Below are 25,623 nucleotides of genomic sequence, written 5' to 3' on the forward strand. Positions count from 1 at the left end.
TTATTATTATTATTATTATTATTATATTATTATTATTGTTGCTATTGTGTACAGGCACTAAAGTACATAAGGTATCCTGTATAAGAAAAGGAGATTTTCCTGGTACAGTCACTGAAAAGTTCTTTTCTCACCACTGTTTCCATGAATTACAGGGACTGGTTATGTCCTGCTCCCCAAGAGAGGGTGAGACAGATGCACTTGAGTGCGCATCATGCATGTATCTGTGATTTTTAGCATGGTTTCCTAAGAAAGCAAGAGGTACAGATGACAGTATCTCTCTGCTCATCTATCGATCTCAGCCAACCAGCTTCCAGATAACTTTTATGGTGGAATATTGCTCTCAGTAAAATGGGAGGTTCTGTATTAACAAATAGGAAACCAGGCCTCATTAGTTCTGATATTCAGGGAACATCACATTCAAACATGTTCTGAGCTCATCTCCAGATGACACTTTCTCTGTATGCCATTCTTTTACATATTTTGAATGCCCAGGCATTGCATCACCCAAAGCTAAAAATCAGTTTTCTACCATTCCTAGTCCCAGGAAAACTCTGACCAAGCAGAAAAAAGTCTGGATGAGTCCAACAGTGATTTGACCGAATTGATCAAGAGGCGCCTTGAGAGTGTAGCCAGCACAGGAAGCTCTGCCAGCTCAGGATTTATTGAAGATAAGAGTTACAGCGATTCAGAAGATGATGAAGAAGGTAAAAGAAACCTACCTAATCCCAGATCTTTTCTTGTGAAGATTTCTGTCACTTGGCTAGTGCCACACACAGCCACACACTTTACAAGCCCTTACAACAGCTTTACTTCTTCCTGAAATCACAAATTCTTTCTCTTGCCTATGCCTCCCTCCAACTTTCTCACAAAAAGAGATTTGCAATAATATATGCATATAAAAGCTGCTCCTGTTGCTTAAGAGGAGCAATAGCGATATTTACCAGAAGATTTGTGAGGCCAGTCTGTCCCCAGTCTCGTCACTCACTCACTAGAAATAGTTTCCCTCACTTTTATCCCCAGGTGTTGCTTTCCCCCTACCTAAATGACATGATTAATGTTGGACTGAACTTTTAAAATCATGTGTTCTTCTGCCTCTAGGTCAGTAGTTCCTAAACTACTACTACTCAAGTAACAATCCTCAGGATGCAGGATTGTTACTTGAGTAACAATCAGGGCTGGGGTCATCAGCATGCAAGTGGCAGCAGTGCCAAAGAAGTTTGTAGCTGTTGCTCTAGTGTTGTGCTGTATCTGTGATCTCTCCTAGATGCTGAGGATCTGTACAAGCGGCCCCTGACCCTGGAGGATCTCATTTGCTATAGCTTCCAGGTGGCAAAAGGCATGGAGTTTCTCGCCTCCCGAAAAGTGAGCTCACAAAAATGTCAGGGCTGAACTTCTTTCACAGAATCATGAATATCTGATACGAAGAAATCCAAGTATACTTTTGAGGCTGAGTAATCTGCTTTTTGCTCTTATATTGAAGTGCTGGAGATCACATTAACTCCGGTGGTTAAGCAATAAGTAGCTCTGAAGGGGTTGTGAAGAAATAGTCATCACTTCTTGGCTACAAGGACTGGCACCTGTAACGTGAGAGTTTAGATAGGAGGGAATACAGATTGTAAGACTATTCATGGAACTGCCTCATAAATAAAGGCAGAAAAAGTTTCTCATAGAGAAAGATCCTTCTGGTATTGTCAACAAAAGCACTACTGAAAAATGAAGAGGGAGTATCCAGCTATTGATTTAGGTTGTCAGCAACGTTAGGGACTATCAGCAAAGTTAGCACCTCTTTTGGATACAACTTTTCATGTCAATTGAATGTAATACACATGTCAAAGCATGCACAAAAATGAGAGACTGCACTCACCACACAGCTACCGGGGCAGCACACAGAAGAATCCTGACACAGTTACCCCAGTCTCACAAACACTCATGGGACTGCACGTGCAATTGTAGCTGCAGCTGCTTTTTGACCTCTCCCAAGTTTGCCCCAGAACAATTAATTGAAAATGGCACTCCCTTCGTCTCATCATAACTGTGAAAGGTATTTCATATAGAAAAATCAGAAAAGTAACTGTAATACTTGGCTTGTTCCCTGAGTTATTTTCTCTTTTGCATATGACAGTATATTTGCAGATGATTCCCACACACATTTTCCTTCTCTAACCTGAAGTTCAGTTATCTTTCCATTTCCAAAAAAGGTCTCGTGCTTTAAACTCTAGCAGTGGCTCGTTGTCCAGGAAGACCCTCTGATCTTGCTTGTCCTCATTCCTTCACAGTGCATTCACCGGGATTTGGCAGCAAGGAACATCCTTCTTTCAGAGAACAACGTGGTTAAGATCTGTGACTTTGGACTAGCCAGGGATATTTATAAAGACCCCGACTACGTACGGAAAGGAGATGTAAGTGGAAGAAACTTGAAATGCTGATCTCCACTTTTTATTCCCTTAGGGCTCAAGCAGATTAATAACAACAATTCTGGCAACAGTGGGCATGGTAGTGTTGGACAAAAGGACAATTTGCTCTTGCAGGACGAGAGGAAATGGCCTCAAGTTGCACCGAGAGAGGTTTAGGTTGGATATTAGAAAACATTTCTTTACTGAAAGGGTTATCAGGCAATGGAACAGGCTGCCCAGGGAAGTGGTAGAGTCGCCATCCCTGGAGGGATTTGAAAGATGAGTAGATGTGGCACTTAGGGACATGGTTTAGTGGGCATGGTGGTGTTGGGTTGACGGTTGGACTTGACGAGCTTAGAGGTATTTTCCAACCTTAATGATTCTCTGATTTTTAGGCAAGACTTCCACTCAAATGGATGGCACCAGAAGCTATTTTCGATAAAATTTACACAACCCAGAGCGACGTATGGTCTTTTGGAGTGCTGCTATGGGAAATATTTTCTCTAGGTAAGAATGGTTTAATTTTTTTTTTCCCCCTAATTTACGGCTCTATTGCTATGAAAAGCTTTAAACAAAAGGTGATAACATGGTGCCAGGTTTCTGTTTCCGTTAATACAATGGCACAGTGCAGATCAGGTGTAAAATAAAGTCACTGGACTGAAGTCAATGAGAATTCCACCTGGCAAAGTACATGAAAACAGTGAATATTGAGGGGAGGGAGAAGGACACACCAAAACAAAATCCAAAACCCTGGACCTAACATTTGTAATAACTGAAACCAGCAGAGCACAGAGATAATGCAAGCCTCTGCTTCTCGGGAGTGAAATATTTCTTTGAGAGCAATGGATTTTCCCTGTCAAACCATATTTTCCCCCCAAGCAGTCTGCCTCAGGAAACCACACAGCTCAAAGGTTGCAAAGGATTACACTGCTGTTGACATAGTGGTCTGATGTTGCCAGTGGCAGCCCATGGGACACAAGGGAGCTTGCCCACATGACATTTTATCCCAGCTTGATTATCTTCCCCACAAAATCTAAGATTTTCTAAGAAAAATGTATTGGCAGCAGCTGCTGTCAAGTTGATACGAGAACCAGTGCTAGACTCTGCGTAAGTCATTTTGGCAGCGAACGAGTAGAACACATACTCTTCTGGCCATATCATTTGCAAGCCACAACATTTTTGAAAGAATAGTAATGGTGTTCTTTATGTACTATAAATTTCATCTTACGGTGCTGTTAGAAATCTCAGCCTACTGAGATCTGGTTACTGTCCAGCAGATAAAGCCCTGAAATTTAGACAAGCAGTCTTACAGACAGTTGGACTTACCCGCTCTCAGATTCTCCTTTGCAGAGTGGCAAGTTTTGTTTTCCTGAGGGAATTTAGGAATGTCAGCTCTGGCTTTTTAATCAGCATTCACAGACAAAAGAAAACAAGAAGCATTGTCAACTTAAGCTGCTGAATTTTAAAGCAAACTCTGTAATCTCCTACTATCTTTGGCTCATGGATCAGTTGAAATTAATGATTGGGCTCAAGATGCCAAGTCCAAATCTGTATGCAAAGTTTGGAGCTGTTTCTATCCTTATCTTTATTTAGGCCTGGCTGCAAAGATCACAACCTGATTTCAGTCCAAGTCTTTGGATTTGGACTTTCCTGTAGTTTGTATCAGCATGCAAAACAGAAAGTTCACACTCAAGTGGTTAAAACAAGTGGCAGTTACTGCTTTCTCTGGGGTTCAGTCCTATTTATTTAGAATTTTGTTGCTTTGGTGTCACACTCCCATGGCTCTGTAATAGCATCACCCACTGCATGTGTTTTGAAACACCACAGAAAGACACACCTCCAGAAGCACCGGCAATGTCCCAGTTCTAATAGATTATTCAAGGAGAAGCGTTAGCATTAGCATGCAGAGACACACTCATGAGGGGACAGTCTCTCCACTGGGCATCTCCAAGGAACCAAATGAATGGAATACTGATGAATGGCAAGGACCACTGCAGAAGGCAAACTGTTTATGCCATTCCCAAAGGTCCTGAGAGAGTTTAACAGATGTGAACTTCAAGCCATTTGGCCTTTAATACTGAAGACTTAATAAAAATTAAAATATAGTCACTGAAATTAATCTCTATTTTTAACTATTTTTTAAAATAATTTATCTGGTTTCTTTTAATTTTAGATAGCCTCTTTTCTTAATGAAGGTGCTTACTTGGAACAATAGACTGTCCTCTGCTGAATTCAGAGGAATCTACTAAATTACTCCAAGAGCTGCCATCCGTAGAGCAGCCTCTGCCCTTGTTATGACGTAGATCACAAACTGCTTTCTTCAGTCCGTGGCACAGGTTCAAAAGCAGTCATTTTCTCTAAGAGGGTTTTTCATACAGATCATCCAGGCATGGCTGTGGTTTGGCACTACTCACATCTGCAGCTCACACGATAAATATTTAATTAAGGATTTGTGTCACTGATTGAACTCTCTTATATAAAAGTTTTACAGATCATTGAAAGCTAGCGGATGGAAGTTATTTGTCATTGCTACAGGGTATGTTTTGGCTCCCATTTAAAACTGCTGGTTTTTACTGGGTCCCACAGACTTAGCACCCTCTAAAAAAAAAAAAGGAAAAAATACTGAATAGCAAAAAGCACAGTTTAGTTTGAACATGGGTCCTTTCAGGGTCAGAAGTTGAATGAAGCACAATAGGCTTCCTCCAGAAAGGCTGGCAGACTGGATCCATTTTGGTGATACACAGGGAAATCAAGACTTGAGAGACGGTTAATTTTCATTTGGGCCTGAGTTTGCATTGAGCTTTGCATTATTTAAATGAAGCCAGCACACCTCACGTCAGGTAATGCCAGCAATGTTGAACACATCTTGAAATCACTTACATGGCGCATTACAGAATGTCGATATCTCCTGGAATTTAAATGCGCACTGTGCAAAATGCAATCAAAGGTAATTATGTAAACAAGCAGTGCCTGGTAGTATAACATCAGCATCGTATCATCCTACTAAAATAAAACCAAGATCAAAAGAGTGCTGCTGTATCCAATGCATGCCACATCTTTGAGCATTTTGGAAGAGATTTCCCTCAAGGAAAACATCATGTGTAGACCTTACACCGTATGTTTCAGCCTACATTTCTCCCCAGCTGTCTCAGCATCCCAAATCCAAGTTACTGGGTTTATCACAGATGAAATACAATAGTGAGTGGAGGTGGGAAAGGGAGAGTGCTTTGCTTTTGAGATCTGAGCTGCCTCCAGCTGCTAGGAAGCCAGCAGTGGTCAAAATATAAACAACCAAAAGATCTTGCAATCAAAATTAATCTTCTTTGCCTTCCTTGTACTTGCTCTCACCAATATATTACAGTTGATATGATTAATATTATAATCAAAGAAAGATAACTCAGGTTGTGAGATCAAGTGGAATTCTCCATCCCTCCTCATCCAGTTGTACTGTGTTGCCCTCAGGGTCGCAGACCCAATCAATGTATTTGCAAGACTAATTCTTGGCAATAACTTCTGCTGTTCTCATGAACCAGATGGGGCCAGTGATACTCAGCAAAGCGAGGGGTTTCTTTGGCACGTCAGGATGGTCAGTGGAAAACAGCTGCATTGACAGCCTAGAGCTAACTAGATCAAGTGAGGCTCATGCTCACTTGAGAGGCTGCCTCACTCTTAAATAGATATGGGATCAACTGGGCAAGTCGCAGATGTCTTCATGAAGCCTCAGTACCTTGTGAAGGCTGGTAAAGATAAACTCCTACAGATGAAAAGACAAGCTAGTGAGAGCTCAGGAGATGTACACAGACCCTGTTCCTGCCCTTACCATTTTGTCACCCTGTAACTGCAGGAAAGTGACACTATAGTTTCCATTCATCTGTTTACTCAGATCTTCTGAGTAGGTAGAAGCCTGTCTTGAGATCTTTGGCTAATGGGTGATGCCATGTGAGCTGAACATTACCTTAGCAGGTTATTATGATCATAAAGACAGTCCAAGACAAAACTAGGAAGGAAAATCAAGATACAAAGCAGAAATGAAGTTCCTGACTATTCCCAATCTACGTAACGCCAGGAAATATTCCGAGTACTGTGATCTGATGCTTGCACATCAAGGGAATTCAGATGTGCTGTGGCTAAGTGTTCCCAAGCTTTGAGTGTTATCAGAGGCTCTTTGATGTGTGGAGATGATGCCCTCTTCAGAAGTTGCCAGGAGCTTTGCTCCCCAGTGCACAGTTTTGTAGATTGAGCAGTCAAATTCACAGAGTAGAAGAATTCCGGCAACAGCCACATTTTGGCACCTTCTTCACTGCTTTCATACAAAAGACTTCTGCTGTGCTTGTTGTGCCCCCAACTGCACAACACATGATGGTATTCCCAAAAAAAAAAATGCAGGAAGTGGGCAGGAATGTTACAGACAGTAAATCATACACAGATTCCTCGAGGGCTGGATACAGATTCAGATTCCATTCAACCTCCTGTGTTAAGACTTGATTAAATTTTATTCCAAATGCACCATGCAGCCTCTAGGATGCCAAAACATGAAAGACAAGGGTTGTGCTGCATGTGGAGCCTTTCCTGAGAAGGAAGGGAGGAAAACTTACAGATCTTTTAGGTCTATCCACAATAGGTTCAGTAACTTTTCAAACTTTAGTGTAGACAACTCTTTAATTTTACCTTTGAGGTCTGAATTACTCAGATGCCAGAGAACTTTTTCAAATTACACATTTGTTCCCCTTATTTACGGTGCATCATAAAGTGTAGATGTCACACAGCAAAGATCACAACCTCTGAAAGCCCCCACTCGTTCATTAGTTGAAGAGCGCATTCAATGCATACATGGATTTATCCTAGTCATTCCTCTGAAGATAACCATTTACACAGGAAATGAAGCAAGTCTCACTCCTTCATTTTGATGACTGCTAGGCCAACTTTTGTGCAAGTTAATATAATCCAAACAGTCCCTTTACAGAAGTCTACCTCTCCAAAGCAATTACTGTTGCCATGAACTGTCCTCCCAGGTTTCACACTAACATTTGAGCTGCCCTGAAAATAAGCAGCACTAAATTCACATTCAGAAAACAAAACAAGGCTACAAATTTGGAAGGTTATTTTTCAAGGAAATTTTACCTGTAGGACTGCATAATACATATAAAATATTAAATTGGTGAGCCAGGAGAGAAGGACTGCTGTTCTAGATCTGAGGGTGAACTGCAGGGTTCTCACAGCCTTCTGCAGGAGCCCGATGCCTACAGCTTTCTCTGCACTTACTCACAGAGGCCTGTGAGGCCAGAGACTAAGCAACGAGTGATGAGCAGGACTTGGTTACTCCATGTGTATTCACTCAGTGCAGTGTATTGGCAGACTGACAGTTTGGAAAATGGTATGTAACCAATTGAATGAGCCAGAACGTTTCTACCACTGACCAAGAGGTCATTTAAAGTCTCAAATTAATAAAATTTATTTCTCTTCTGCCATATTTTACCTTGGAGTTGTCCCAGCTGTATCACAAATGCAGAGGAGACAGCATGACTGACATCTTTAAAGAGACAGAGTGAGTCTGTAATGGGTTTCCAAACAAGACATGAAGATAGTAAGTGACTGCAACCCCTTCTTTGCTCTAGCTTCTTTTACTGTCAGACTCCAGGTCTAATCTCAAATGCTCAGCAGATATCACCAATATCTGTTTAACTCACTGGACGGGGAAATAGGGATGGTGCCGTTCTGAAGCCTCCACCTTATTTCTCCCATCAGGTGCCTCACCATACCCTGGAGTGCAGATAGATGAGGACTTTTGCCGCCGGCTCAAAGAAGGAACTCGGATGAGATCTCCAGAGTACTCTACTCCAGAAATGTAAGAGCTCCTGGTTTTGTATTGAGAGCTTATACATGTCATTTAAGTACTACAAAATAGATTGTATTTAAGTGTGGAGGGGGAAGGAGACCTCATTAGATGACAGCTATGTATTTTGTTTTCAGTAAATGTTGTAGTTGTACAGATCTGGGGTGTCCTGATACCACAGACGAATGCTAAAGACAGACCAAGTCAGCTTGACCTTTGCCAACGACAAGATTAACAGATCTCCCCGCGTCAGTTGTAGTTCATTAATCTCAGTTCAGGAGACTACTGTGTCTGCCTTGATTTCCAATTCTGTGACAGAAACTAGGCATCCATAACTATGACTTATTTCAGCAATATCAGTGGGGCCCATCAGTCAAATTTTAAGTTAGGTGAAAATAAAAAGCCTACAGGCTCAACTGAGGCAGGAATATAGAAGGAAAAAGCATCCCACATGGAAACTAGAATAGAATTTCAGCACATGGAGATTTGAACCTGTCTTAATCCAAAACTATCTAAACAATGACCAAAACAAGCAGCAGCAGAAAGAAGCAGTTTGGAAGCAAAGCTCCTGTCCTTTTCCTTTCTTAATACTTGTGTTTTTATCCAGCTACCAGACAATGCTGGATTGTTGGCATGGAGTACCCACAGAGAGGCCTACCTTCACCGAGCTTGTGGAACGCTTAGGAGACCTCCTTCAAGCCAATGTACAGCAGGTACAGCAACGCAAACGTGTCTTCAACAAATGTGTACGTATAGATGTGTACGTATGTGGATACGCGTAGACATGCACACAGGTAAAGACTATGTTGAGCAGTAATATTAGATTTTACTTCATAACAGAGGTCACAAGGAAAATGGCTACTGGGATGAGTAAAGAAAATGTTAACTATTCAAAGGGGATTATATTTCAAAACTCGATGTTTATCCATCCATAATAAGCAGAAACTTACATTAATTAAAAAAAGGCTTAGCTGCCCCTTAGAGAAACAATAGTGCTTTATCTCACAAACAATTTTAATTAGATTCCAACATAGTAAACTGCCAATAGTTGGTCTGAACTTTCTCTCTCATTTTCTGAGCTTATGTTCATCAGTGCTCTTAGGAGCTTTAAAATGATGCCGTTTAAAGCTCAGAAAGTCAATTACATAATTATTAATTTCATAATAGTTAAATCAGTTGTTTTCTTCTTCAGTAAAAACAACCAGTCCAGTTATGTAACTGTCAATTTAATTCAAGAAGAAATCAAACACTCTCCTCCAGCTCCTTCCTGTTTGTAAACGAATTTAGTGAAGCTCAGTTGAAGGGAGTCCAGTCTGCGATATGAAGAGCTTGTGATTTTTATTCTAATAACCAAAGTAAATTAAGGAGACATAAAAATCATGATAAGGGAATAAGGCTCTTAACTGTGTCTCAAAATTAAAACCAAAAAACAATTCAAGCAAAGGGAAATTTGGACAAATAGTTTTAGGACTTGAAGAGTCATTTCTGAGGATTACTGCAGGGGTGTAATGACAATGCAGAACTTATTATGATGTGTGCTGAATTTTATTAAACTCTCAGCATCAATTTCTTGTAAGGACAAGAAATAAAATCCTTTAAGGCTACCATTTTAAGGACTGGCTCTTGCTAATCTGCAACTCCTTATGTTGAACATAAGCAAGCAAAAAGTCCATAAGTAGGCAATATTCCTCTACCAATCCCAAAATCTGTTAAAGTCATATGGGCCATAGGGCTTTTGTGACTTCATGTCGCTCCCTCCCTTCTCCCAAACACATTGCTTCAACTTGGATTTAGGTGTCCCTGAAACTGGTCGCTTGGAATTCTCAAAGAGGCCAACACAATGACAATATAGAGGACTGCTTTCCTGAAGCGATCAGTGAAATTCTGTTCACTTTCACTGAAGCAGAACAGCCACACATCTGGAATGTAGTCACGATCACAAAGAAATTGCTGTAAACTCATTAGAGATGCTGCTGTGAAAGTCAGCAAAACCAGCTACTTTTAAACTGGATGCAGACACACTGACACCCTCAATACCTTGTTGCACTGCTGTGCCATATGCGAGGGACATTTGGTTGTCTTACAACTGCTATAAAGACCAGTGAAGCAATAGCTCAGGCTGAGATGCCTGGGAGAGAAAACACACTAACTGCAGATGAGTACTGGAATATGACAGACCATTTTCAGCCTTTCTGTGTCATAGGTTTCCCAAAATGTGCCATCTTCCTCATATAAAGCCTCCTACACAGTAAATGTTGGATAAATCTATAATTCTAACTTCCACATGTTGTGAGGGTCATAATCACTTTGAAGAAACATCATAAAGTTAAAATAAAATCTAGTAAAGCTCTGTAGAATACGATAACCTTTTACGTCTGAGATGCAGTACAAAATGAACTTTACCAGCTTTGTGTTCTCTTGTATTATTAATTATACAGGATGGTAAAGACTATATTCCACTGAACATCACCTTGTGTCCTGATGGAGAATCTAACTCCAAAACTTGCCCTGTGGAAGAAAACTTGAACAACTGTGTTAATCGCTGGAGTGCAGTGGAAACTAGGTAAGAAAAATATACACAGTGGGCAGAAGGGAAAGCAAGATGTGATATAGCTGGGCACCATTTACTGTCCTCTCTCAATATGGCTGCTTTAAAGGAGTTGGACAGACAAATCTGTTAGGGCATTGTTTATTTAGTTACAAGAGATGAAAAAATAAGACTGGTCCAGGAAACTGAGCTGTGTCAGGGATGTTACTTGAGCTACCAACTGGTGCAGCATCTGTTTGGGTTTTATGGTGACCCCTCAACTTTCTTGCTTTCAGTAACAACTGCAAGAAGCGACCACTGAGTGTGAAGACATTTGATGAGGTGCCAGTGGAAAAGGAGAAAGTGACGCATGAGGTAAGCGAGGTGATTGCATCCTTCTCTACCGGGTTCACAGATCACTTGTCACCAGCACCAGAAACAGTTATTAGAACTTTTGAAATCTGTTTGGGAAGAAAAAGCTGTAAATCAAGCAGAAGATTTGTCCCTAGCACCTCACGCATAGGTCTGTGTGGCAACAAAGAGGGACCTGCATTTAGTTCAACAAATAATTTAAAGAGAAGTTCATGCATGATTATCCTGGCTTTGATCAGGCTAAGGGGCTTTATATTACATATTTCAATATGTTTTTTCCCCCATAAGAAAATGGCAGCTCATTGAAATGGAGCTTTTTGAAGGCAATGTGTCTAGAACACATTCTGGTTGGCTGAGACGGCCAATAACTTGTGGTGGTGAGGATATTCAGTTCTGGATGAACAAGACCAAGATTCTCAAGCTCCTGCTCTAGTTGATTCACACAGAGGGCTCTAACCTTGGATTTTCCCCACCCTAAGTGAACATTTTATTGCTAGCTTAATGGCACTGCAGGGCAGGAGAGTGTTGAACAGTTTCATTTTCATTCCAGTGGAAAACAAAAGCATTTTTTATTACAAAATGATGGTTCTGCTTATTGGCTTCCTCTGAAATCACAGGTTCCAAGGGTGGATGGAGGGTTTTTTTCCTTTCTGCTTTTTCTTCCATACTTTAAAAAAAAGCCAACCAAAAACCAACCAACCAAACAACCCCAACACACACACACACACACACACACAAAACCACCTCATGAATTCCCCTATGGTTCAGGTACTTGGTGGCTGCAGTGCCATATGCAGTCCACACCACTTGCCTCAATGACAGATTCTGTGCCACTACGAAGAGATCTGTGTAATGCATGTGTGCTTGAAGCAGATCGAAGTTTAGGGAGGAACCATGAAGCCCTCGGGAAACCTCCTAGCAGAGGAAGAGGGCAAACATCAGATGGCTAGGAGCAGCACAAGAATAGAAACGTGTGTACAGTTTTATAGAAACAAGGCAGTCTGTCAGCTCTGCTCATCAGGGAACCATCTCCCATGCTCCAGCCAAGATTCCTCCTTGGACAGCCAGCCATTCCTCAGACCAGCTCTCTTGAGAAGGGTCTCTACCTACAGCTTGTCCTGGACATACTCCATGTCCTTGACAAACACAGCGTATTTCTCATCTGCGCTCTTGTTCGCATGAATTGATGCCCACTATTCCCGAGTACTTTGCCAGTTGTCATTTCTATCAGTGCATCTTAGGGATTAGAAGGCTTAGAATTTTCTCTGGCTCCCGCATCTTTCCTCTTGCAGGATAAAAATCTGTCCCTCTGAATCACACAAAGACATTTACTAGACAGATCCAGTATCAGTAAGATATTACTGCTGCCAGCACGAGCATTACTGCCTAAATGCTCCCTGTTCGTAGCATTTTAAAGTAAGTCTTTACATGCAGGAAAAATTTTAAAAAAGGGTAATAATAAATTAACAGATCAGAAATAAATGTGATAGTTCAATGAGGATCGTTTAAAGCAAACTTATGGCGTGATCTACTTTTGGATAAAGTTACTAAAATTATCTTAAATATCAAGACACTAATACTGATGAGGTCATTATTTCGAATAGTTGTCCAGGAACTCTAGAAGTGCTCTACCACACCTTCCTGCAACTGCGCTGCCTATCTGTAGTCTCTGTTGATATTCTTCTAACAATTTTTCTGTAAGCAAAATGCAAAGCAGCACTCAGAGCAATTGTTTCGAGACCACAGATTTTAAGGGAAAACAGTCAAGATAAAAAACAGAGAGAAAAGCTGGGTTCTACTGAGTTTTTGGCAGACTTAATTAATTTAGGATTTTACTTTATACTTTGAAAACCAGCTTCCAGACTGATATATTACCAAAGAAGTTATGAAAAAGCTTTTGCTTTTTATTTATTGTTTGCTGGGATTATTTTTTCTGTTTCAGTCAGTTTGAATGGTAAAATAAGACTAGCTAGAGTTTCACTTCCCATGTTGAAGCCTTTTGCTTTCTTGGCTTTAACAGACTGGCACGTAACTTTCCAGCATCACAAAATATTTAAAATGCAAAAGAACTCCCTCAGGACATTTAATATTTTTTAAATTACTTAAAACAAGGACTGTGTATGTCTGTGAGCTTGTGTAGCACTTAGCACAATAACAGCTTCATCTTAATTGCAACCTCAAGACTCAACTTTTAAGTGCAGCGGAATCACAACTTCAGCTTCAACATTTTTGTTGGGCAGCTCATAAAAATCCATAACCAAAGTACAATGAACCTTTTAGGCTATGTACCTTTGCAAAGCACTTGGATTTGACAAAATGATACTGAACTTCCACATCCTTAAAATTTTGATGTTTCAAGTAGGTATTGAGGGTACTTTTTTCTCTGAGGAGCCTAGCCATTATTACTGGATATATTCCTTATGAATTTCTGTCCATTCATATCTCAGCTAGCCTACCTAGACAGTATCCATATGTCATGCTTAATATCAATTTCAAGTTTGAAAATGTCAAATTGTTTTTTGATATGTTCATTTTAAGGGTGCGCTTTCAAAATACAGGTCAAAAATGTTATCATCACAAAAACAAGGCAAGTGTTCTCAGGCTAAATAGCAGCATTATCAAGAACAATTGGATAAAAACTGATACTATAGGCCCTGATAAGAGAATATTCTGAAGAACAGGGTTAATTTCACACACTAACTAGTCATATCTATGTGTTAAGCACTTCACTGAATTTTAGAGTTTCGATGCAAACATTTGCCCTCCAGGTTGTCAGCTGGAATCTTGTGATTACCTAGAATAGCTGGTAGCTCTTACGAATGTTCCAGTACACAAGTATCAGTGTACAACACTACAGTATAACATCTACAGATGCCACCTTGTTGGCAGTCTCTCCCTGCTATCTGCCCAGAGAGCCCCAGCCTCTACAGGGCCACAGTGAAGGAGAAGTTGCGTTCTCCTGCCCCTGCTTTGTCTGCTCGGCAGCTGGAGACAGTTTTATAAGGTGAGGTTCTATCAACTTGCCTAAAAACGATACCATCACAAAATAAGAGAGCTGGAATTTGGTATTCTAACTAGTTCCTTGGCTTTCCTTCTCTACTGACTTTAACAGTGGCTTCATCTGACTTTTCTCCACACTCTCCCCACAGCAAGCTACTTTTAAATTAAAAGTACTCCATGCTGTCGTGATCGTTTGGCACTCTGCTGATGTTCTCTTCCTTTTGCTACTCAGGAGTCGGACAGCGGGATGGTGTTGACATCAGATGAGATAAAAAGCCCGAAGAGGCTCGAAATCCGTTCTTGGCCTTATGGGATCATGGCTCTAGCGTGAGTACTTCTTTTGAAAACAGTGTCCCATCAGACAAATGCTTCCAGGATTTGCAATTTTGTTTCTGATTCCAAAAGGAAAACTGTTAGACTATCTAAACAAGCTAGAAGGAGAAGCAACTTTGGGTTTCAGTCCTATAACTGAAATTATGTTAATGTATTTTAAGATCAAGAAAATTATAATGTAAACTTTGCTTCCAGAAAGAAGTTGAATATAAAACAGAGTTGCAGGTCTCTGAAAGGAATGCTGCACTGTTGCACTTAAGTTACAGGAAGGTTAATTAACACAAAAAACCTTGATTCACGCAATAAAAATGAAAACTTATTTCATCAGCCTTGAGCACATCATGTCTTGTCAATCCATTTAACCCTTCTTCCAAAATGCCAAGTTGCCTTGTGACTCTGAATCACTTTCAAAAAAGCCAGAGAGTGCTCTGCAGTGAAGCTGGTGTTTCCTGTTCATGATCTGATCTCCTGGGGCAGAAGATTCTGCACGTGGCAAGTGACAGAAGCAAAAGAGCTGAGAACATGCCTATCTATTTTAGCTGTTTCTTGACTGCCTCTCCAGTGTTCTCCTTTACTGATGGAACACAGCTTGAAGAACTTGATTTATTAATCCAGAAAATAACATTTAGAATTATACAGTGTCTAACAAAGCTATGTTTAACTTTAGACATGCAAAAGGACTAGCACCTTTGGAATTGACAGGATGTGAGAAAAGTGAAGAAGGTGGCATGTATAGTAGCTGTGCAACAGTATAAGCACTGCAAAGCAAGTACATGTACCTGAACCATGATTTCTACATTTGCTTTGTCATGGTTATGAGGACAGTCCTACAGAGGAGTCCCTTAATCCCACCACCTTCATGACCCTATGAATTATATTGTTCATATTTAGTAGTGAAATAGGTCTTCTGCACCTTCCTAGAAAAGTATAATAACAATAGTAACCCATTTTACTGCAGAATTTCAAATAGCTAATCAAAATATTAAAAAAGAAACAATCCCGTAGCAAGGAACTCCACAGCTATTCAGTTAATTAAGCTAATTGGACTTTCACTGAATTGTCTAGAGTTTTCTCTGAAATCTATTGATGAGATTTCTATTAGTTTCCTCTGTATTCCATGATCCTTCCCACTAGAGCAATTGTGCTTGTTTGACATCGTCACCATTTTTCTACATTAAAGAGAAATGATAGATGAGAAAAAACTGGAGCAATTTCTGCGTAGTATGGGAGAGGTCACATGAGAGCGCACAGTCAGAATCTAACGGTACTGCAGAGGGGCTAACTCCCTCACTCAGAGAGAAAAGCAAGATGGAAGGAGCTTGCCTTGTCTTTTCAGGCCTTAAAACCATAAATCCCTAGATGTTTGAAGGCAGGAGAGAAGGAGAAAGAGGAAAAGGGAAAAAGTTCCACAAGGAAGGCTAGAGAGCCTTGCAACACTAACAGGGAGTATTCAGGTAGTCCCCATTCTGCTGGATAGGAGTGTGACTTCAGGAACGTCGTCGTTCAGCAGTATTTCCCCTGTAGTAGTGTCCCAGTGTTGTGCTTGTTGGGGGATTAGCAGAGATGTAGATACGGTTCCATGTTTTTATCCTATGCACATGCTGAGAGGATTTCTGCACAGCACAGTGCATTGCTATGGAGACCAAATGGCACCAGCTCTAAAATAACTACATGACTAAGATGGTTTACCCGGACTGATTTACCTCTCTTTTCTGCATGATGTCACGTTGACACAAATCCAACACACATACACACACCAACAGCCTCCCTGATTGGATTCATCCTTCTAGAGATTTCTGTCAATCACTTCTGACTGCTGTTTCCCTACTGCATTTCTCTCATTTGGATAAATGCTTGGCAGAGGAAGGTTCTCTCCCTCTCCCCCTTCCAGGCTTTCTTCTGAAAATCAGAAAAATCAACAGCCAGACAGATGTAGAAACACAAAAATTCCATAACCAGCCTATTCTTTTGAGATTTCCAGGAAAACCTTCTGAACTGCTATCAGGCCCACTGGGAGTGAATGTGAAGTAACACAGCTCTGCTGGGTTCAGCCTGACCCACACCATCTGGGGCTCTTCCCATTTACAGTCAGCACTTCCACAGGGATTCCATTAATCGTCAGATACCTGATACTTTCTGTGCCAGCCAGACCACGAAAGACCATTTTTGCTATAAAAGCAAACCCTGCAGCAAGCTCTGTTGGTTGTCTGCTTATTCCCAGGACCCCAGCTACCACTGAAGGCGCAGAGGTGTGTTTTTTCTTGGCCACATCCTTCATTGAGTGTTTGAGGTCCAGCTGAGAAAGCTATTTTGTCAGCTTCTTTTTTTGTTAATCTTGCAGACTATCGTTGGCACAAATACCATTTTTTACAGAGTTGCAGAGCATCCTGATGCCCTCTCATTTGAGGACATGACACCCCTTGGTGTTCCTGCACTGCTAACTTAAAAAACAAGCCTCAAAAGCATATAGAATAGTCTAAGAGAGGTCAGAGGAGAGTGCTGGTTTAATAAGGGAGATAAAGTCACCCTTGTAATTGTGTGTCTCTCTCGATCAAAAACATTTACCCTGGATCCTTTTCAAACAGTCTTTCTTTTCTAAAACAAAACTGTTCAAAGGCTTAGCATGTTTTCTAAACCAGGGTGGCTGCACTTATTATTTTTGCCAAAACCTCGCTGTTTATTTGTCTTGCATTCATTTCTCTGTCAAGTTTAAAATTTGGCAACACTACACACCATGAAGTGTCAGTGTCAAGAGTTTACTGACGATGAATCTGGTACTCTGGGCCTGGGATGACTGTTAGACAGGACTAACCGTTTCTGAGCTCTAAGCATTTTATGCTGCTAAAGTATAAAGCCACAACAGTAGCTGTAGCAAGGGACAGGAAGATTGACTGGGATAATGACGCTGGAGTTGTCATTCAAGGAAGCACGTTCAGCAGAGAGGGGATTTAATGGTGGCATGACTCTGATGGCAGGTTTCCTCTCATAATATTAACAGGCTACTGTCAAGGGCTGCTTTACCATTCTCCCAGAGACTCTATAATCAAGTTATTGTTTAAAATTATAACAGGTTTGATATCTGCTCAGTTGTCCTCCCTTCATCCCTTTCCCTTCTCCCCCTGACACCAACCCAATTATCCTCCATAGCTCTGAAATTAATTAGCTGGTTCTGGTCAAGTCCCATGACACCAGCTGATGGAGGCTCAGGTAATGGGCTCTGGACGCTGCATCCAGATCACATCACTGAGGGCTCTGCCTCTGCCAAAGCCAAACTGGGCCTCAGGTGAGTCAATAATACTGAAACAATCTGGTTTTGCTCAGGGGCATCAGGCATTCATGTCCAAATGCAAGGTGCCCAACAAAAATGCAACCCAGCTGATTTGGCTAGAATCCTTTTGCAACATCGCAGGAAAATGAGGCATAGAAACATCTTTGCTCCATAACAGAACTTGGTTTCAGAAGATTTTTCTTCTTTGATGAGCATGCTGAGATAGCAGATGTACTTATTGTTGTGTTATGCAACACCTTGTACTATGACCAGACTTGAGCTCTCCAAAATATAAGTAACTTTGAATGAGTAGCTACTCGGGAGTTACGTAAGCCAGTTTTTTCTAGGATTACACTACATGCTTATAGTGGCGAGGACTGAAAGGAGACTTGTGGAAGGCTGTGGTCCCCAGCTTGGTTTTGACTGCAGTGCTTTTCATCTCACTGCATTTTGAGTGCTGGAGCTAGTGTCAGGAACAGCTGACCAACTTTGCCACACATGTAAGGGGATGAATACTTAATGGGTGGGTGACTTTGCCCTGTTAAAACTTTATTCTAGCTGAACTTTGTATTTAAAAGTGTTTCAAAACAATGAATTCTTGATCTCCGAGTTCTTCGTGCCAGTAGACTACTGATACTGCCAGAGGGGAAGCCAGGATTATATTCTTACTGTACAGCACCCCATCCTAAGTGTATTAAAGCAAACTGTGAATCAGTCATAACTATCAGAAGAAAGAATAACCCTTTTATTTATTTCACTGCAGAAAAAAAATTTTAAAACATAATCACTCTTACTCAGTGCCTCATTAAACACCTATGAAAGCTATAAAGTTATAAATGCCTGAAGCTCCTACGTGTTATGATGAGATGTGGTTGTGCGACAAACTGCTCTGCTTGGCAACACTCAGCCCAATTTCTCTTCTTTCCCTCATCACAGCTTCTGAACAAGGCCAGGATTTCTACATGGACACAACAGTCTATTAGTTTTTCCTATTGAGTGCAAGATACTTGGGCATCTTACTGAAAAGCACTAAGAGCTGCTCCACAGCCCTGGGAATAAGTGCTACACTTGGTGCTATCGTCCCTCACTGGATACAGTGATTTTCTTACAGTCATCTCTCTTTTTCCATGCTCCTCTTCAAGTCATTGACCCTGAGATTTAGGCTAATAGAAACTGGCTCCCTCTCACATAAAATAAAAAGCTTCAGTAATGATTGCCCAGCTCTTTGATGATTTCAGTATTTTTCTACCTCTAACCAAAATCTCTGGTTCATACAGTAGGATGAAAAAGTCTCATTAGGTCATTTAGGCCTTTTAGCTATTACAGGATTATCCTCTGTGGTATCTTCTAAACAACTTTGACACCTCTCCAGAAAACTTTAAAAAAGATTGTGAAATATTACTTAATATTCAGACTAACTTTTCCTTCATCTAGTTTAAGTCCTAGACTTTCAGCTTCACCTGTACCAGGAAATCTGACATAGCACAGTAAAATGCATGCAAGAGCATAGAGCCTGAGCTCTGGGATGATCAGGCTGCTTGATGCCATCCTATTTACAGATCTGGCACGTTTTCAGTTATCAACACTGGGCCCACACCACTAGGTTCCTCCACCTCACTTGGTTTTACACCTGACAGACTCAACATTGGCACCAGGATCAGGGACACTATAGAAATACAGCCTGAAGTGTAGCAGGATTTGCTGGTAATTATGAATACCACCCTTAACTGATTTGCTGCTACCAATTTGCATTCTTCTAATCTTCTAGTAGTGGTTCCTCCAGTGCTTTCACAACTTTTGTACTTCCCCCCATAAACCTCCCTAGCTTGTAGGTACCTTTCTGAAAGAGGGGAGTCAAGTGCTGTGCCTTGGCTAACTTTAGTCTCAGCCTATGAAACAAGGCTGAAGCCAGCTCACCACCTTCTGCGAAACATGTTTCCTGAACCAGCACTCCACAGAAACGCGCACATTGTGAAAGAGGATCCTTTAGGTTACAAAATCCATGTGAGGTCATGAATGGCAGTGTTCAGATTCTCTTCTTTCCCCTTATCCTGCCCCAAACAGTACACATTCTTGCAAGGACAAATGAGTTTTCAGGTCGGTCGTTGTGCAAAATGTGACCAGCTTGGGTCATTGAGCAAATGTGTTTTATTTGAATGTCACAGTGTTCACGTGCCTAATCTTCAGTATCATGCCATGGTGAGAATACTGACAGTCCAGTGGGACTGGGCTGAGACATTCACAGTTATGAGCACATTTATCAAAACTGAACATCTCTTTTATCGCCTCCCACAGCTGCAGCTCCCAGAAGTCAGGCAGAAGCAAAATCAGTAAGGAAACACCTTCTGGGGCAGTGTAATGCCAACCCAGCAGAAGCACTAAACCAAGTAACAGTTAGCTTTTAATGAAATTTCTTAATGACATAACCATTATTAACTTCTGTAGCTGCATAACTGTTAATCAAATCTAATGCCTTCAGTCAGAAGATGTTTATCAGTGGGGCTCAGGGAGAATTTTTCTGTTTTATACAGGACAGCACGATTGGCTCAGACCATAAAGGGGTTTTGCTTTCCTCTGAAGCATCAAGTACTGACCACTGCCAGGGGCAGGATACAGATGGACCGAATGTCTGATTCAGTGTGGCAGTTTCTATGCAGCAAATGAGATTTCAAGGACAGACAGAAAAGGGATGCTGCAGTCTCATTTTCCAACATACAGTCCAGGCATATGTGCATTTCTCTGTTGCTGACATGAACAGAGGAGATTGAAGGGTCAGTAATACAGAGCATTACAGGGAAAGACCCTTGGATAGCTTTCATTTAGGAAATACATCTAGATGAAAGGTCTGGTTTTGAAAGTTAATTGCATTTTGGTCTGCCATAAGACAGCTAATGACAAAACTTGCTTCTGACCTAACTCATCAACTTTCTGCCTTTGAAGCAAATATTAGATGCCAGCATTTAAGAGTCCTTCTTCAAACACCAGCATGATCTCAGCAATAGGCAGAGTCATTCCCAGATATCCAGTCTCTGGACCTACAGGGGCAGAAACCTAACAAGAACACTTGCTGGGAGTCTACGTGGGTCTGAAAATTTCTCATTGTGTGGCCAAACTAAACCCTAATAACATTTCTTTTTCTCCTGCACTCTGAGATATGCAGGCTGGGGGCCAAGTTAAACAGATACTTTCAAGCTTCTCTCTGTCTCCACTGACAACTTTAATACCTGTCAAATTAGAAGCCAGAGCATCCATGGAATTGTCTGACATGAGTCAATAAAACCAAGCAACAAAAAGAAAAATACAAAAATAAACAGTGAAGCAAAGTTGTGGTTCCATTGCTCATACCAGGGAAGAATTTATGTACAGAGAAAGTGTATATGTACAGAAAAGGACAGCTGCCAAATGTATAGTATACAGAAGAAGTTTCCACTCAGGTTTTTCTCTGGACAAAGAGGGAAAAACTTAGATTGAGAAAGCAGTGTGCTACATTTTTGTTGAAGTTCTATAGGTTATTATTTATTTTAGAATTTCTCCTTTGTCACTCGACAAGTTTGGTTTCAATGCCTTGTGCAGTTCTGAAAGCACAGTAACATTAGCTTTAAGCTATAATCTCTGCATTTTAGAAGTTACAGAACCCAGGTTTATTCTAGATGTGCAAGACATGGTGGGCTGGCTCTGCAACTCAGAGGTCCTGGGTTCACTTCCTAGAGACAAAGCTGGAGATGCAAACATGCTGTGGAAAGCCACCACAGCACGCTTCGGCCAATCTCCCACTGCAGCTGATTAGAGTTGCAGCTGCTTGTTATGTCTGAATGTGGCTGAACGCACCAGCTCCTGGCTTAGAAGAGCTGGCTTCACAGACTGTGATATACAGAGTATCACCTACTCCACATATACTCCCCCAAGCAGAAAACTACAGGGTGTATCATTTACAGATGGACCCTGCAGGCTGTTCAACGCGGTTGTGCACAAATCATAAACCACTGTTCTACTCTAGCCAATGCTCTGCGTTATCCAGGCACGCTAGGAATCAGCAAACTTTTAAGTGAGGATACTGACGCTAGTTCTGTCAGCCAGACTGAGAATATCTGCAGCTTGTGGGAAAACTGAAGCTTTTGACAGGTTCCAGATTCAGAGGCAAGATAACACAACTTCTGAAGTCATAGTAGTGTAACCTAGCAGGTCATATTTACCCTGTCATAGCTGAAAGGAGCTGGATCTACTGTATATTATAATTCTGTCATGCCAAGCATCAACCTGCTCTTAAGTTTGCAGCAGTTCTCTCTGCTGTACCACGACAAAAACATGACAGTGCACACAGTTGGTGTCTTGGATCTGCTACTTTTCCTATCCACGATTTCTGTTCCCCTTCCTCCAATTACTTTATGTGTCTCTCAGCTATGGTTTTGTTTCCTGGAGCAGGAACTGGCTTTGCTTTCTTTCTAAAGCACCACACTCTGATTCCCTGATCAACTATTGAGGACTGTAAGCACTGCAACAGTACAAATAAAATAAGCGTAATGAATTATACAGTTATCTGATGAACTGTTGATTATTTGGATTTGGTTTAGAGTCATTAGAACGTAGCTGTATGCTCCTTTAAACATCTATAAAATATACACACAAAGTACTTGAGGACTGCCTGATTTTAAAATCTCCCAGGCACATTCATAAGTCATTGTGAATTGAGACACGAGCAATGCCATAATCGGTCTGTGAGTGAGGCTTATTCTGAAGAGTTGCATGTTAAAGAGTCCCTAAGCACACAGTGGAGAAGTTCAAACACCATTCTCACATTGAGATCCTTTTGAGAACCAACCCTAAATTATCCAGACCTCTTCCAATGAATTCCTCAGATGGAAGAAACCAGGCTTAACAAAACATGATTTTTAAGGCAGCCTATGACAGAAAGTACCTTCTTTCCATCCGCAACACTTGCTGTTCCTCAAGGTCACCTTGTGATAAAAATCCTCTCCAGGTCTCTTCGACTTTTAACATTGAGGTTGCTCCATGTGATCTAAGTTGCTTCTCTCTCACCACCTTCATCACCTGTAATAAGGGAAGACAGCAGAAGATTAAAGCTGGCTCTCTTTAATAGCATCAGTTACAGGCCAGCAGTTTTAACATTGAAAAGCACTGCCCTTCACTAATGTAGTGCTCAGTAATTTGAAAGGGCCAGAGAATAGAAGAGAGATTTTGCCCTATGCTGCGAGAGTGTGTTCAACACACTCTTGCTTTCAGTATAATTTTAAATTAGTGTCTGTCATAGATTATTCATTGTTTCAGCCTTTATTATACTTAAAGAAAAGTCATAGCCTTCAGTTCTGCTTTCAGAAAAGTCAAATTTTTACTGACCTGTGTCAGAATAAGAGAGAATATTATTGTATGTATGGGACAGGCGCATTTATAATAAGATATATATAGTGCACTGAAATGTGGGAAGCTAAAAGGACAGGGCAACAGGACTCCTGGATTTATTCCTAAATCTACTTTTAAAGACTGAGTTATTTGAAATACCTAATTCAGTCCCCTTATCCAATGTGTAAAATGTCACTGTCTTACAGGATGCTGCAAAGGTAAACTGAAATACTTTATTTTGTTTTTTTAATAATTTTTACCATTAATTATTCATAGAGACAAAAACCTTACGGGCCCAGGGTCAATATATTATACTGTTTGTTCTCAACAGGCGGAGAGCTGTTAGCAAGAGCAAAGAATCCATATTATCTGATCATGAGCGTGAGGCTGTCAAATACCAGCCAGCAGTACAGGTTGAAGAGGACACCATGGACTTCACACTGGAAGATTCTGTTCTCCTTCCTATGGATCCAAACCTGGAATGCCACAGCCCACCTCCAGATTACAACTCCGTCATTCACTACTCAGCCCCTCCAGTGTAATCAGCCCAACCTGAGACAGAGCATCTTGCACCTCTCCTAACCATGCTAGATTCTTACACACCTCCATGCCGGGATGAAGAGGCTGAGTGAAACCAGAAGGGAAATCTGACAGGACAGTGGTTCATATATTTCTTTTCGCACATCTCTGATGTGAATATAAACATTTAAAGAGCATCTTCTTTGCTACCTTTAAAGGCCTGTTGCAACATAAGCCGTAAATCAAAAATCTGTCTATCAGAATCCTGAGTAGGAGCTGGAACCCAGAACTGCTTCCACTCCTTCCTTGCCTAGCTGGGACTGTTCATGGGCATTTGCAGATTTACAAGTTCCTTCATTCACGTTTTACTCCATTAAGAGTCACATCAAGCTAGTTGTGAAAACAAGATTCACTCTACTGGTCCTGCACACATCCTGCAGGGATTTTTTAGTCTGATGCTGTAAGGGATCAGTTGAAAACAACAGCCATACACACTAATGGTTTGCTTTAGGAGAAAAATACAAAACTGAAACATCATTCTTAACTTGGCATCTTACCTTCTGTGAATATTCCTGAAATATTTTAAAATCCAAAATATTTTGGTTACTGTTTGTGATTGAATACTCTCCACTGTCTATAGGATACACTCCTAAAACTGCTATGGCACAGAGAAAGCAGATAGTACTCATGCATTCAGAGGCAGGCTGGGCTTTTGGGCCATCAGGGCATACACTGTGATTAAATCTGTTTCCCTCTGTTTTCTCCTTGTTCAAACAGCAATTTATTTAGCATACATGCAATAGGGAACCTTGATGAAGATGCATCTGTAATGATTGCAAGGCAAAAATCACTGCCTTAAATAAAAACCTCCTTGAACCTAAATAGACAGGATTTCCCAGGGCACATGCACATGCTTGTGTGAATGTGCATCAAATACTCATTAACAACATGAGAGTTACACATAAATGCACATACACCCTTGAGGCACCAGCAGGGTAGCAGCATTTTTGTTTCCTTTCTGCACACAGGCTATTTACTAAAAAGGGGGGGGAAGCAATTCCTCTGGATTCTGTGGCAGATGCCCAACAGTTTGATCCTGGGAATACTAGCCCATGTTAAACAGTAAGCATATGTGACACATATTTGTCTCTGACTGTCTTGCCAAGGTAAATACTGGTATGATATGCAATGCCCTCTGCATCTAAACCCTTCATGGGTTCATGGTAATTCAAAGCTTTTTTTGCAGCCAAATCATGCAGGACTGACTGAATGGATCACAAATTGTCACATTAGAGAAATTCAAAATATGTTGCCCCTAAAAGCTGTGTGTGGGCAGGGACTGTTGGTCTGCCAGTACGTACACCCAGTTTCCATGCATATCCCATGCATACTAACAACTCCAAAAATAAGCAAATAATCCTTGTCATTTAATGTGCTATGTAACACACATAATTAGAGCTGACTTTAGAAATCTAGGAAGGGAAAAAAGTATCTAGGTTGCAAGTAGAAAAAGCAAGGATGAGGAAGATGTTCATTGACAGTCAAGGCTATAACCTCCTAAGTTACAAGCCTAGATCTGTAAATGACTTTCTGTGCAGTCTGTGCACAACCCTTTCCTTTTCTTAGACTTGACACTGAATTGACTTCTTCAGAGAAAAAGAATTTTTCTTCATGATTACAAACTAAAGGGGGGAAAAAAAATCCTACACTTGCAAAACAATTATATTACCTTGGCTTAGACAGCCTAAACACCCTCAAAGCAGTGAAGAAAACATCTCTGGATGATCGGTTCCAGCTGGTTACATTGAAGTAAACACAAACAAGCCTCAGGTATTATCAAAGGGGAAACAAATCTGCAAACCCCATCCCATGTTAACTGTGAATGCTAAAGCATCTGAAGTATGGGCTCTTGAGAACTGCACTTCTCGCTCTCCCTGACTTCAGATTTGATGTATTAAGGAAATCACCTGCAGTAACTCACGAGACCCTTGTTCGTAGTGGACCTGCTAGACAGCGGTGG

At 41.0% G+C, this 25,623-nt stretch overlaps 1 protein-coding gene across 1 annotated transcript; it reads left to right on the top strand.

Annotated features, from left to right (window-relative positions):
- Positions 1–538: 538 nt before the first annotated feature.
- Positions 539–23,626, top strand: LOC104522466 (vascular endothelial growth factor receptor kdr-like; the record flags this gene model as incomplete). The annotated part of the gene is made up of 10 exons (XM_010164768.1): positions 539–704; positions 1,265–1,362; positions 2,277–2,399; positions 2,789–2,900; positions 8,139–8,238; positions 8,834–8,939; positions 10,665–10,789; positions 11,050–11,128; positions 14,358–14,452; positions 23,416–23,626. Coding segments are annotated over 10 exons (1,215 nt in total), but the record flags the coding sequence as incomplete, so codon positions are not given.
- Positions 23,627–25,623: the final 1,997 nt, after the last annotated feature.

Source organism: Antrostomus carolinensis, unplaced genomic scaffold (genome assembly GCF_000700745.2).
Source record: "Antrostomus carolinensis isolate BGI_N321 unplaced genomic scaffold, ASM70074v2 scaffold48733, whole genome shotgun sequence".
Classification (NCBI taxonomy): domain Eukaryota; kingdom Metazoa; phylum Chordata; class Aves; order Caprimulgiformes; family Caprimulgidae; genus Antrostomus; species Antrostomus carolinensis.